The 15052-nt window shown below is 44.9% G+C and overlaps 1 protein-coding gene across 1 annotated transcript in view; it reads right to left on the bottom strand.

Annotated features, from left to right (window-relative positions):
• SPPL3 (signal peptide peptidase like 3) overlaps positions 1–15052 on the bottom strand; it is a 1529337-nt gene that overhangs the window by 271876 nt on the left and 1242409 nt on the right. The window contains exon 8 of the mRNA XM_044069819.1: positions 14321–14484. Within this exon, the coding sequence (XP_043925754.1) occupies positions 14321–14484 (164 nt within the window). The remainder of the gene's footprint in view (positions 1–14320; positions 14485–15052) is intronic.

Below are 15052 nucleotides of genomic sequence, written 5' to 3'. Positions count from 1 at the left end.
GCAGGAATAGACAAATACTTGTTCATTAGAAGAGTCAGAAGAAATAGAATCGTGTTCAGAAGATTCATAATCAATGTCTTGTCTAGGCCTCTTAGAAGGATGGGGTTTGGCTACCCCTGATCAGAGTAATTAAATCTTCAGCCATTTTGATCATTTGCATTTTAGGCATAGGGGCCTGCACATGTGGCCCAGGCATCAGTTTTGTAGACATAGATTTAGATTTTGGCCTTAGTTTTGAAGATGGCGTTGGTCTAATATACAAATCTGTAGGCCTGAAAACAGCCTCAGAAGCCAGTGCCTGCACAGTGGCTCTGGAGTCATCTAAGGTAGAGACATCCACGGGTTCCATAACTGAAGCATCAAGCGGCATACCGGACTTCAAATGGGTCTCAGTACAGTCCTGCGAATCAGAAGTAGCGGGTATCAGGGGCTGCAAAAGCGCCTCACTGAGTACCAGCGACTGGCTTAGGAGAAGCATAGTCAGTTTTGGACCTCGACGGTCTCTCTTTTTCTTTGCATTTTTTTTAGGTATTCTGGTAGTCTGATTGCTAACAGACGACATTTCTGGATAATTAAATCTTGGGCCAAAATATTTAGAAGCAAAAATATACAGACGTTTAATCGTGCGTTGATTCAATTTAGCATAAAACCGACAGCAAGGCTATCTGTGGTCAGGGCCTAGGCAAGGAATACAGTACAAATTAAAATCCTTACGAGGTATTTGCTTCCCACAAGTAATGCAATTATTAACTTTTATTGATATCGGTAAGGAGCAAGAAAAAGTTTCCCCAATGGGGTACTTAGCTTTTAGTTAAGACTTCGGTTCTGAAACTCGAAAACGAAAATTTCAGGAGTCGGCCGACTGGCACTTGCAAACTGCTTCTTCTTTGGGCACCACACGGCAAGAAAGATTGGGGTAATGGCGTCGGCTGCATGTTTTATACCTTTGACGACCTGACGTCATGGAAGAAGGGACAGCAACCGACACAGGACCCACGAATTTGTTAATCAGGCCGACTGAGGGCAACCTGCCAGCAGATTACCCAAATGTAATGACTGCAACAGTGAAACACAAAGAACATCTGGCAATTCAATGCCCTGATGGCAAGAGTTGCAGAGGTATACACCTTCTAACCCCATCTGTCTAAAGCTCTGGAATCCCTGTCTGAAGGGGTAAGATTTTTGGCTGTAGTAGGCTTAATGCCTTTAGGTCCCTGGGAAATGGTCTTTGGATCCACAGTAGGACTCATTGTGAGAATCTGGTACTCTGTAGTACTTGTCAGGTTTTCTAGGAGCCAGTTGTAAAGTGTCTGGAGTTGGACTGGATTCCATGAAGACAGCATCTACAATATCCAGGACAGGGGGTATAGCTAAAGGCCTGTGCTGAGGAAACTCAAAATTCTCTAAGCCTCTTTTTGGACCGAGGATAGTCCTGGCATTCCCAGCGGAAATGCTCTCTTAAAGTATGCAAGGTTTCACCAAAAGAAAAATCCTCTGGAGGGGAGGCAAAGGGAATGGATTCATCTGCATCTGAATCCTCATAGGTTGATAAGGGTATGTCTTGGCAATCAGAAGGGTCAGAATCATCAGACTCCTGGTCTGTAGAATCAGAAGGAAACGCAATTTGTTGTCTTTTAGCAGGGGAAGGCTGGTTTCCCCTAATTAGAGTAATAAGGTCTTCAGCCTTTCTAAGCATTTGTTTTTGAGGCATGGGAGTTTGAGCATGCGCTTTGTTCATTGGTTTTCTAGGCGTAGTGCGAACTCTGGGCCCGAGAAACTTGGGTAGTTTTAGCTAAAAATAAAGTTGCTGGTTTAATACGAACATCGGTAGGTCGGAATACACCCTCAGAAGCCGGTGCCTGCACAGCGGCTCCGGCCCCATCCAGGGTAGAGACATCCGCAGGTTCCATAGTCTTAGAAGCATCTCGCGGCATACCGGACTCCGAATGGGTCTCAGTAGAGGCCTACGAATCTGCAGAAACGGGCATCAGGGGCTGCAAAGGCTCATCACTGAGTACTGGCGGACTGGCAACTAGCTTAACGGTAGCGTCGTCGGCAGTTTTAGACCTATGTGTTCTTTGTCTATCTTTACGTTTTTTCATAAGATCAGTAGTTGGATGGCTTATCGAAGCCATTTTGGAATACGGAGAATGAGTGTGAAAGAATTTAGTGACAAAGATAGCCCGACAACGAATGGTTCGGGCGTTAAATAAGGCACAAAACCAACAGCAAGGGACGTCGTAGTGTGGGCCTAAACAAGTGATGCAGTAAGAATGAAAATCTCTGTGAGGTATTTGCTTTCCACAGGCAAGACAATTGTTAACTTTTTCTGATATCAGTTAGAGCAAGAAAAAAGTATCTCCAATGGGGTACTTAGCTTTAGAAGACTTCAGGTTTGGAAAAACGAAAATTTCAGGTAGAGGCCGACCGGCACTTGTGAACTGCTTCTGCTTCGGGCTCCTTCACGGCAAAAAAGACAGATGTAATGATGTCGGCTGCATGTTTTACACCCCTGACGACCTGACATCATGGAAGTGGCGACAGCATCAGACGCAGAAATCTCAAGACTCTGGTATTTGGGTGGACTGAGGGCTACATAAGTGTGATGACTGCAACAGTGAAACACAAAGAACATCTAGGGATCCCTACCCTTACCCAGACACCATTTGGAAAATCTCTCTCATTTAGCCAAGTAAGACTTCCTTGTAGTAGTTTTCCTGGCCTCCCTCAGGACTGAAAGCATGTCCTCTGAGTAGTGGGTGCCTGAAGGGAATTACAAGTTTATCACCCAGTGTCAGGGTCAACATCTGCAAGTGTGGGTGAATGAGGGTTTCCTTTTGTTGTGTCAGAAGGTTCACGTTGTGGGGTAACTTGTGGTCATTGCCCTTGGCTAGATTGAAAAGTAGGGAGAACCAGTGCTGCCTTGGCCAATAGGGAGTCACCAGCAAGATTTTTGGTTTCTCTCTCCTGATTTTTCAGGAGGACTTTTTGAATTAGCGGGAAGGGTGGAAAGGCATATAGAAACCGCCCCTTTCATGAAATGCTTAATGTGTCTATCCTCCATGCTAGTGGAGAGCGGGTGCTGGAGCAGAAGGTCTGCAGTTGTCTGTTCTTTGGGGGGGGGGCAAACAGATCTACTTGGTGTGCCCCACTAGTGCACAATGTCTACAAAATCACTCCTGTCCAGCATCCATTCATGATTCGGAGAGGATCTCCTGCTGAGAAGGTCTGCTTATTTGTTGTCCTGCGAGGGGATGTAGGATGCCTGCAAGGACAAGTTGTGCTGTGAGGCTAGGACCCAGATTACTAAGGTTAGTCTGCAGTGGAGTTAGGCTTTTGTCCCTCCCTGCTTGTTGGGGTACCACATAACTGTGGTGTTGTCTGTTAGGATCAGGAGAACACCTGGTTGTAAAAGGGGGAGGAAGGCTTTGAATGCCAGTAGAACAGCTGTCATTTCCTTCCCGTTAATATGTTTGTTCTTTGTGGAAAGGTGCCACTTTGCTTGTACCCTGTAGTTTGACATTGTAGCTCCTCATCCTAGGTCTGACGCATGAACTGGTTTGGGGTGGGTAACTGCGTTGGAAGGCCTGGGTTCAGTTCAATTTGCTGAATCCACCATTGTAGTTCTGATTTTAGATAGGGCAAGAGGGGAATTTCTTACTCTAAGGGATGCTGGTGTGACCAAACATTTTTAGGTACCACTGCAGCTTTTGCATGTGCATTCTGACTAGTGGTAGCATGGGAACGGTGGCTGCCATCAGATCCAAGATTCATAGGAACTGCCTTACAGTTATCTGTTGGGTCTGCATAAGGGTTTTGAAGTGGGTAGACAAGGAACAGACTTTGTCCTGGGGAAGAAAAAAGTACAGTTGTGTACCTACCATAAATGTAGATGTTCGAGTGTATTCACTGCTGCAGTCATTACACTTGGGTTATCCTGCTGGCAGGCTACCCGCAGTCGGCCTGAATTCCAAAGTCCTGGTCCGGTGTCGGTTGCTGTTGCCTCTTCCCTGACGTCAGTGCGCCAGGGGTATAAAAGATGCAGCCAATGCCATTTTCTTCAGTTTTTCTTGCCCCAGATGTCAGGTGCCCCCAAAAGGGTAGGCTGTAAAAATTATAATCATAAAAAGCATGCACATAACCTTCATCTACAAGCAAATACACCACATAGGTTGTATAGAACAGATAGGTACAGATAAGTCCCAGCAAAGAAAAAGGGGGATGGGTGGGAGGGTAACCTGGACTACAACAGTGAATACACCTGAACATCTACATTTATGGTAGGTACACAACTGTACTATGTTCGTGTTTCACTGTTGCAGTCATTACACTTGGGTTGAATCCCAAAGCTGAGGTTGGGCGGCTGGGCCTAAATAGAGTTTGGAGTGGCTATGAGGCCCTGCAGAACTGCAGTGGCAAAGCCTGCTCTGGATTTAGAGTAGAGAGGTAAATGGTAGTGCTTTGTAAAAGTGTGCACTGAAGTCCATGTTGCAGCCTCCAAAATATCCTTGGTTGGTACTCCTCTGAGGAAGGCTGCTGAAGTGGCTGCTGCTCTGGTAGAATGTGGCCTAATGCCCTTGGGCACTGATTTGTCATGTTGTGAATAGCAGAAACAAATGCAGTGGCCTATCCATTTTGAAATAGTCTGCTTTGAAATGGCTTTTCCTTTGGAACCGGCAGCATATGCCACTAAGAGTTGCTCAGTCTTTCTGAAGGCTTTAGTCTTGTCCAAGTAAAAGCGTAGCTGTCTGTGTATGTCCAAAGTATGCAGAAGTCTCTCCCCCTTATTCTGTGGGTTTGGATAAAGGTAGGCAAATGTATGGTTTGGTTAAGAGCCACGCTGGACACTACCTTAGGCATAAATGTCGGGTTTGTCCTTAGAGAAACCCTGTCCTGATGGAAAATAATAAAAGGTTCCACAGCCATTAGTGCCTGTAACTCTGAGACTCTTCTTGCTGAATTTATTGATAGGAGCAGAGCGGTTTTCCATGACAAGTATTTTATCTCTGCTGTATTGGCAGGCTCAAAAAGGAGGCAGTGTGAGTTTTTCCAAAAGAAAATTGAGGTCCCATGTAGGTATTGGAGCTCTCCTTGGAGGTCTTATATTTTTGGCCCCTCTGAGAAACTGTCTTAGCAGTGGATGAGAAAAAATAGGTGGGCCCGTATTGTAATGAGCTGAAATGGCAGAGGCATGGATCTTAATTGATGAGAAGGATAGGCCTTTGTCCAGCATCTCAGTTAGGTATTGCAAAAATCTGAGGAATATTTGGTTCAAGTGAGTCAATTCCCGGCGCTTGGTTCCAAGCGCAGAATCTCTTCCATTTTTCTGCACAAGATTTTCTGGTGCTGGACCTCCTGGCCTCCAAAATAACACCCATAACTGCTTTAGAGAGAGGTGTGTTCTGAATGATTACATTATCCACCATGCAGCCAGATTTAGGGTTCTGAGTTGGCTGTGCAGGATCTGATTGTTCTGTTGGGTCAGCAAATGAGGTATTAGAGGCAATGTCCAGGCTGGGCCTCGAGACAAACTCTTTAGGATTGGGTACCAGTGCTGGCGTGGCCAGTCTGGGGCCATCAGAATCATTTTTGGCTTCTCGTCTGACCTTTAGGAGTACCTTGGAGAGGAGAGGCAGAGGAGGGAAGGCATATACTGTAAGGGCTTTCCAGCTGAATGAAAGGGCGTCCACTTTCCATGCTTGCTTGTGATAAGTCAGAGTGCAGAATCTCTGTAGCTGGCAGTTGTGAGGGGAAGTGAATAGATCTATGTCTGGGCATCCCCATTTCCCTGTTATGTTGAAAATTTGTTGGTCCAGTTTCCAATCGTGAGGATCCATGAGGTTTCTGCTTAGTTCATCTGCCAAAGTATTTGTCTTTCCTGGCAGGAATTCTGCTTGCAGATGTACTTGATAAGTCAATGCTGTGTTCCACAAAGTCATGGCTTGCCTGCAGAAGGGGTAGGAATGTGTACCCCCTTGCTTGTTTATGTACCACATGACTGTAGTATTGTCCGTCTATCAGTAGTTGCTCTGGATGAAGTAGGTCCTTGAAGAAGCATCTCTTTTTGATTGATATGAAGTTGCATTTGGTTTGTGGGCCATGTGCCCTGAACACATTTTCCTGCCATGTGCGCCCCCCCAGGCATAATCTGATGCATCTGTTGTTGGTGTCTGCCTGGCAGTGGTTAAGGTGAATGGCTGTCCCTTGTTGCGGTGACAGGCCTGTGCCCACCACTGAAATTCTTGTTGCAGTCTGGGAATGAGAGCAATTACCATTTCCAGGCTGTGGCAATGTTGAGTCCAAACCCTTTTTAGATACCATTGTAGTTTCCTCATATGGAATTAGTAGAATGCAGGATGCCATGTAGCCCACAGCCTGCAGAATTTTTCTTGCAGATAACCGGGTCTTTGTTGCCGAGTCTTTGAAGTAAGAAGTCAGATGCCTTTGTTTGTCTGGCACGAGATTTCATCTGGGCAGTTGTATTTAAGCTTGCACCCAGGAATATTATCTCTTGAGAGGGTACTAGTTTTGATTTATTTTCGTTTACTGCGTACCCTAGGCAAATTAGCAATCTTTTTACAAACTCCAGATGCTGTAGTAGAATATCTTTGTCCTTTGCTTGAGAAAGGCAGTCGTCCAAGTAGGGGTATATTTGAATTCCTCTGTCTGCAAAATGCAATTACTGGTGCCAGGCATTTTGTGAAGACCCTGGGCGCAGTAGATAAGCCAAAGGGCAGTGCAGAGAATTGGTAGTGCAGTAAGCCAGCTATGAATCTGAGGTATCTTCTGCAAGATTGTCTGATTGGGACATGCAGGTATGCCTCTGAGGTCCAAAGTTACAAGCCAAGCCTTCTTGTCCAGTATGGGCAGAAGCTGCTGTAAAGTCAACATTTTGAATTTTTGGACGTCCAGAAAAGTATTTAGAATAGACAGGTCCAGAATTGGTCTCCAGGCTTTGTCCTTTCTTGGTACTAAGAAAGGTCTCGAGTAAAATCCTTGTCCCTGCTCTTGTTGTGGCACTGGTTGAATAGCTCCCATGTCCATGAGAGATTAAACTTGTTTTTGTGCCTCTTGCCATTGATTGCATGGTATGTCTGGCATGCCGTTTGCCTTTGGAAGGGTGTGAAAGTGGAACCTGTAACCCTGAGAGACTATATTTAAGACCCATTTGTCCTGGGTGATCTTGTGCCAGTTTTGTGAAAAAAGTGCTAGCTTTCCCCCTAAGGGTGCTGCCAAAAAATAAGTGCTTGGCATTGGCAGAGGGAAGTCATTGGGACTGTTTTTTATAAGGCTGTGATTTGTCTTCTCCGCTTTTGGAGGTAGAAGCACCCCATTGTTTGGGCCTGTATGAGCCCTGGGGCTGTTGCCCGCCTCTAGGGCATCTGAATCTGCTTCTGACACTGGAAAGGACCAATTCTTAGAGGGCCAGTACCTGCTAAATCTGGGTGGCTGTACCTGCAAGAAACCCTTTACTGTCTGCATAGATTTTGCCTTATCCTCCATTTTCTTTAACACCTCCTCTGCCTTAACACCAAAGTATCATGCTGTAATGGAGCATCCAATAATTTTGCTTTAACAAGATCAGGCAGATTCTGTTCCTTTAACCAAGCATGCCTTCTAATAACAGAACCTGTAACAGCGGCCCTGCATGAGGCCTCCAGTGAATCATAGCCACATTGCAAAGTATGTTTTCCCACTTGTTCAGCTGCATGCAATAAATCCTGCAAATCTTTGTTCTCAGAACATTCAGAATTTGTCAACATTTTTTGTTTTAATAAAGACATTAAGTATTGCTGATATTTGAGCATATGAAATTGAAAATTTAAAGCCCTTACAGCCAAGGTAGCAGAAGTGTAAACTTTTTTCCCCCCATCTGTCCAAAGCCCTAGAATCTCTACCTGAGGGGACACGGTTTTTGGTAGAAGCAGCCTTGACCCCTTTGGGACCTTGTGAGATAGTTTCTGGGTCAGCAGCAGCAGGGTTTTTGTAAAGAAATTTATGGGAGTTTAAGTCCCTGTAGTATCTGTCCGGCTTAACAGGGGCAGGAGGTAAAGAGTCTGGAGACGGGCTGGATTCTGAAAAAACAATCTACTATGTCTAGAACAGGGGGAATTGCAAGAGGTCTGTGCTGAGGAAGTAAAAGAAAGTCTCAAGTTTTTTCTTAGAATCTGAATAATTCTGGCTCTCCCAATGGAAATGTTCCCTCATGGTATGCAGGGTTTCCCCAAAAGAATCCTCAGGAGGAGAAGCTGAAGGAATAGAATCTTCAGCATCAGAATCCTCATAGGGAGGAACAGAATATCCCTGATCAGAAGAGGAATCAGAGGAAATGGAAACCTGATCAGAGGAATCATATTCCGTGTCTTGCCTAGGCCTCTTATCAGGAGGGGGATGGGAACCCCTGATCAAAGTAATTAGGTTTTCGGCCATTTTGAGCATCTGTTTCTTAGGCATAGAAGCCTGTCCTGGCGAATGCTGTACTGGTTTCCTTGACTTAAACTGTTTTAGACTTTGTCTTGGATGCTGAAGTAGGCTTTATATAAAGTTGTGTAGGTCTGAAGACACCCTCAGGCAGATGCATGCTCAGCGGCTCCGGACCCATCTGAGGGATTAATTGTCGAAGGGCCAATACCTTGAGTAAACAGAGGCCTAGCTGTCTCCATGTGAGAGTCAAAGGCAGCCTGTAGCTCTGAGGTAGCGGGAGTCAGGGGCTGCGAAAGCACCTCACTGAGCACTGGCGAACCGGCGACTGGCCTAGAAGAGGCTTCGTCGTTGGTTTTGGACCTCGGATGCTTGTCCTTGTCTTTATACTTGCGTTTTTTATTAATTCCGGTCGTTGGTTGTTCTGACGGCATTATGGAGTTAAACCTTCTGCCGAAATAATGAAAAGCAAAATCGTACCGACGCTTAATAGTGCGTTGGTTAAATCTAGCACAAAACCAACAACTAGCAACGTCGTGGTCAGGGCCTAGGCAATACAGTAAGAGTGAAAATCCTTATGAGGTATTTGCTTCCCACAAGAAATACAATTGTTAACTTTTTCTGACCTCGGTCTGGCGCAAGAAAAAAAGTTTCCCCAACGGGGTACTTAGCTTTATTGAAGACTTCGGATCTGAAATTCGATTTCGAAAATCTCAGGAGTTGGCCGACCGGCACTTGCGAACTGCTTTTGCTTCAGGCACCGCGCGGCAAGAAAGATTGAAGAAAATGGCATCGGCTGCATCTTTTATACCCCTGGCGCACTGACGTCAGGGAAGAGGCAACAGATGCCGGACCAGGACTTTGGAATTCAGGCTGACTGCGGGTAGCCTGCCAGCAGGATAACCCAAGTGTAATGACTGCAACAGTGAAACACGAACATCTTTCATTATGTCTGTCCTGATCCTACAACCCAGAAATGTTTTGTCTTGTTCTGGGGTCAAGGAGGATTTTTGGGAAGTTGAGGGTGAACCCCAGTCTTTGAAGCAGGCAATGGTGAACTGTAAATGGTTTTGCAGGGTTTCCCTGCATTCTGCTAGGATAAGGATATCGTCCAGGTAAGGGTAAATCTGGATCCCTTGTGTTCTGCAAAAGGCTACGGCAGGTGCCAGGCATTTTGTGAACACTCTGGGAGCAGTGGACAAACCAAAGGGCAATACTGTAAATTGAAAGTGAGAGAAGGGTCCAAAAAATGCAAGACTTTTCTGTGAGAAGGTTGTATGGGGATGTGCAGATAGGCTTCTTTTAGGTCGAGTGAGGCTTCTTTTAGGTTGTGTGGCCATGAAGGCCTGGACTGGTATAAGAGGGAGTAAAGTTTGCAGAGACAACATTCTGAAGGTGGGAACCTTTAAGAATAGGTTTGGAAAGGAAAGGTCTAGAATGGGCTTCCACGGTCCATCTTTTTTGGGGACCAGAAACGATCTTGAGTATAAGCCTTTACCTTCCTGTGGGGACAGGCTCTATAGTTCCAAGGTTCAGAAGGTCTTGTAAAATCTGAGGGAAGAGGTGCCTCTGGTTTCTTGGGGGGGGGGGGGGTATGCCCCTTAAAGGGGGCCTCTCTCTCAAGAAAGGAAGTAACCTTTTTGAACTACAGCCAGAACCCATACGTCTGTAGTGATGGTTTTCCAAAAGGGGAGGCAGACAGGGGAAGGTGGGCAAGGCAGTCATGCATTGTTGGGGTCCTCCCTCTGTCGTGAAAGGGCTGTTTAGTGGGGGGCTGAGACACAGCTGGCCTGGAAGTTGTTTGTCTTCTGGCCCCCTTCTGTGCCTGGAAGTGTAAGGTCCAGCAGAGGAGGGGTTTCTTCTGACAAAGGTAGCTTTTGCAGGGTAATTTCTGTAATGTTTAGGAACAGGAGACAAGGTGCTTGATGTCTTGCAATTCCTTAACTCTTTTCTTGTAGATTTTTAAAAGGGCTGTTGACGGTTTACCAAACAATAAGTTAGGGTCTAGAGGAGCATCTAAGATTTTAGACTTGAAGTCCTCTGGTAAGTGTTGTAAGGGCAGCCAGGAATATCTCCAAAGTACAGAGGCTGAGGCTGCAGATCGTGCAGAGGCCTCTGCAGCATCATAACTACATGTAATGAAATGTCTGGCTACTTGGGCAGCCAGAGACACTTTAGATGCTATGTCAGATGTAGTGGGGCATTCTGGAGTAGCAGCCAGCAGAGTAGAGGCTTGGGAGGCAAGGTCCAGAGCATATTTGGTTATATGGGTTTGATAGTCAATGGCTGTGAAGGCCAGTGTGGAAGAGGTGTAAACTTTCTTCCCAATTCTATCCACAGTTGTACTGTCTGTCAGTAGGTAGGAGAGAGGCAGACTGAATCAGTCTGGATTGTCTGGTGATACTGCAGTCACAGCAGGGTCTGTCAGGGGTGGTCTGACTAGGAATTGCTGGTCATCGGGCACTTTGTAGAAGTGACCTGGCCGCTTAGGAGCAGGTTAGGAGTCTGGGGTCTTGGAAGCTGAGGTAAAGGCATCTAAATAAGCAGGAATGACAGGAGTTATGGCGGAAGGGGAGGGAGATTCCACCTGTAATTCAAAATATCTGAGTTTCAGATATTTTTGAGGTGTCCCATTTGAAATATTCCTTCGTTTCTGTAATGTCCCTCCAAAGGTGACATCCTCTGGAAGGAGTCCCCTTCGATAGATTCATCTGGGGAGTAATATTCCTGAGTAGAGGCTGAGAGCCATAGGAGATAGATTAATCTGAAGATGAATAATAAGCTTCTTGCTCTTCTTCCCTGTCTTGAGTAGTGGGGGGGGGGGAGGGAGAGAAGAGACAAGAGGCAGGCTTAGGGCTAAGGAGAGGCAGGGTAGATGGAGAAGAGGCTGTGGGGGCCTAAGGACCATGATGGCCTGCATCAAAGATGAGGTAAAGGACTGCCAATCAGGTAGGCCTTCAGAAGGTGTAACCAGATGTTAGGTTTTCAGTTTTCTTTTTAATGGTGTAGCCTTAGGCAAAGGCCTGGAATCCGGTGAATGACTAAGGGTAGCAGTGTCAAGAGGAGGGATCCCGGTCGGAGGCCTGGCTGTCTCTGGTTCCCCCACTACATCGGTTGTAGCCGATGTCTGAGTAAGCTCTATGGATGTGCCAGTCGTCAACTGAGAAGAGTAGATGGATCTGACAGACGTCCCTCAATTCCTAAATCGGCACCTGGCAGGGAGTCTGAAAGCGGAGAGGCAGTGGAAGTGGGCCTAGGAATCCTGGCCTTCTTCCACGGAGGTTCAGTTGGAACTTCCGAAATGGGATCCATCCTTAGCGCTAATTTTCTAAGATGCTGATTTTCTAGGTATAGAATGAGGGCAGCCAGGCAGCTATGTAGGGTCTTGGATACAAAAGATTGGGAGATTGAGCAAGTGGTATAGTTATGCTCTCGGCCTAGGAAATAACTGCAGTGGTCGTGCATATCTTTATGCGGTATCTGGTGCCTGCATTGGCATTTACCCTTTTTAGCGGACACTAGCTAAATGTTAATACAGCAAACCAAGCTTTAGCTAGAAGTCGAGAAGAAAAAACCCAAATGGGGTACTTAGCTTTTAAATGTCTTGCGGTGAAGAAGCGAAGCACACGATAAGACAGTCATCTGCAGCTGAAAAGTTCTGAGGTCTGTGCGTGCAGACACCATATTTAAGGCCGCTGGTTTATGGCCCTGCATGCGACGTCCCATGCAACTGGAGCAGCCAAGCTGAAGCTTTTGTATAGGAGCCGACATATGGTTGCCTGAAGTGGGAAATCCCACACCAAGAACATTACTACATAGGAACAGAAGGACATCTTAACTTTTGAGAACTGCCTAATAGCTAAATAGTAGAATGCATCTAGTTATTCAGATGATTTTTAATTTTTTTCAGTAAACTTGACATTATGTTCTTGGATATATCCCACAATACATAGTTTACTAATGCAGTTCACTGTTTAGTTCAGTTAGGTCATACCAGTTCTCACTAGTAAACTATTTGCATTTGTATTCAGCCACTTGGCAGAGCAGAATATTCATATTCTGCCAAACAGTAAAAGTCCCTGTTTGGTACATCTCTACCCTTTACCGTTTCCTATTTTTAGAGAAAAATCCAATACATGGATAAAGAAAAACTGCATAATCTATACAAACAGGACCAGGGAAAGACTAAAGATGGAACCCACAGTAGCACTAATTACTTGTCTACAAACATGACCAAGTCTCATAATACCCTACAACTAGCAAAAGAGTACTACTTGTGGAAAAAGAACACTCAACTAAGCTGACACTCAAGCCTGGGATTGCCCATCCAACACCAATTGCAGAAAATGAAATACAGAAAAGACAGGAAACAGTGGTGCATGAGGTAGACAAATCTGCCTGTGGCTATATTCCAAACACTATGAATGATACTGCAGCAAAGACAATTATGATGGACAAATCACAGATAGGATCAGGACCGGGGCTAAAAAAAAATACTGTGCTAGAAGTGTCATCAGTCTTGAGTGTTACCACCAACCACTTAACGGGGATGCTGCCATAACAGACAAAGCTGCAGTCACTCAAGAGTGGGCGAGGCAAGTGACACTGCTGTACAATGATTTCCTTAAGGTGCCAACTGGGCAATACCCTTTGTGTAGGCCTCCTGACCACAGAAGCAACGGACTTGCCAAGCGCACCCATTTACCTGCTGCAGGAGGATAGCAATACAAGACATCTAATGGACAAATGTGCCTGTTTGGTGAGCGTTACCAACAGCAGACTTCTACATCATTCACCATCTCAAAGTGCTACAGAACCAACCCAAAATCACTTGACATTCCTTTTGACTATCCCTCCAGTAAACATTCAAGGCTGCCATCCTGTGAGCTGTTATGTAGGCTGGGAGTTTTCCGATTTACATCAGGTGGCTGGATTAAAATCAAGGCATTTTTAATGGCTGGACTTAACATGTGTTCTTCTCCCAATAGAGAAATGTGGGTTTCTGCTCATGACCTAACAAATACATAAATACTGACTGCTTGTACTGGTAACAATATGAAGTTTTCCACAACAAATGCTACTCCAAACTGTAAACAGCAGAAAAATGAAGGGTGCAAAAAGTAGGCATGCTCTTTCTGCCTGGAATGTGATACCACGATATGTGCCAGAAAGTCATTATGAAACAGGAATACAAAAAAGTAGATCTCAGTACCACAAAGTCATTAATGTCTTTCCATCAAGTTTGGCATTTTATCATCCCCACAGACTAAACACCTTCAATTTCATTACTTACAGGTGCAAAGCACCTCTTCTGGGGAGTCCATTTTCTTTTTAAGAGATTTCCAACTGGTTATTGCATCCTTCTCTCCACAAAGACACTCAAGTCTCACTTCTTATTAGCACTTATCCTTCAAAAATTTCTGTATTTAAAAGCCATCTTTCTGCCACGCAAAACAAAGTGCTGGTAAGAAGGCTACGTTGGGGCACTGGTGGGAGACACTGAAGACAGCAGACAAGACTTCCATAACAATTACTTCCCTAAATCCCACATAATACGATAATGATACCATCTCCATCTGGACCCCCCTGAATCAGTGTGGCAAGATTCTGCACAAAGCAATTCTTTTACCCATCACCTGTACTGCGCATACCAACTCTTATCCATATGTAGTGATGCCAATTAAAGTACTTGAGTAGATCCCTGAAGCAACACAGACTTCCACCTGTAAAAATAATAGCTTTTGCACATTAAGTCTTTAGCTAAAGCTAACCAAAGCACAAACAGAATCAAAAGAAATGAAGTCCACTTTGGTGAGGTGATCTCTGCTTCTACCAACTTCTGAGTGAGCAGCAAGACAACTGCACAAATTGGCTGTTGAGTTCTTTTCTGCCTACTTACCTTGGAAAAACAAGCTTGCCTGGTAAAGAGAGGCGTGGAACTTCTCGACCTACATTTGGTCCTAAATGAAGTTTTCTGGACAGAACATCCAAAGGGTTATCAGCAGGTTGTGTGGCCACCTTTACCATAACATTGCTGTTGAAAATGTAGGCTGAAAAAAAAACCTGGGAACAACAGACAACATCATCAGTAATGAAACGCATACATTTAAATCAAATACATACAACAATGCCTGGCAGCTGTACATCACTTATTCGTGCAATTAAATGGATAATTTTGTAATTCTGATTTAAGAGAAGCTTTCTTGATGGGTCCATGGTTAAAGAAATTACACAATGCTCAGAAGAGTCTGCACTTTGGTGTCCGTGTACCGAGTGATATTTTATTTAAATGGGTAACATGAGCTGGCCCCAGAGATGCACTTTCAGCCAAAACCTGGGCCTTTTAAGGAATACACATTCAGAACATTTGTACAACATGAAAAACAGCAATAAACTAACTGGCACAAGTGCACAGTATCAAAATAATGTCTCAAAATGCACTAGCTGATTTAAAAAAAAAAACTTAAAGGACATCTGCACAGAGAAACAGAGCGCAAATGCTTTAGGGACAACACTAACACCAACTCACAAAGTACAGTTGTGTACACTTACCATAAATGTAGATGTTAGAGTGTATTCACTGTTGCAGTCAATATACTTGGGTTATCTGCCTGCAAGTAAGCCCTCAGTC

This window comes from Protopterus annectens, chromosome 4.part0, assembly GCF_019279795.1.
Source record: "Protopterus annectens isolate FY-2018-M chromosome 4.part0, PAN1.0, whole genome shotgun sequence".
In the NCBI taxonomy this organism is placed as follows: Eukaryota; Metazoa; Chordata; order Ceratodontiformes; family Protopteridae; genus Protopterus; species Protopterus annectens.
Note: the sequence above shows the minus strand (reverse complement) of the source record. Positions and strands in the feature narration are given on the sequence as shown.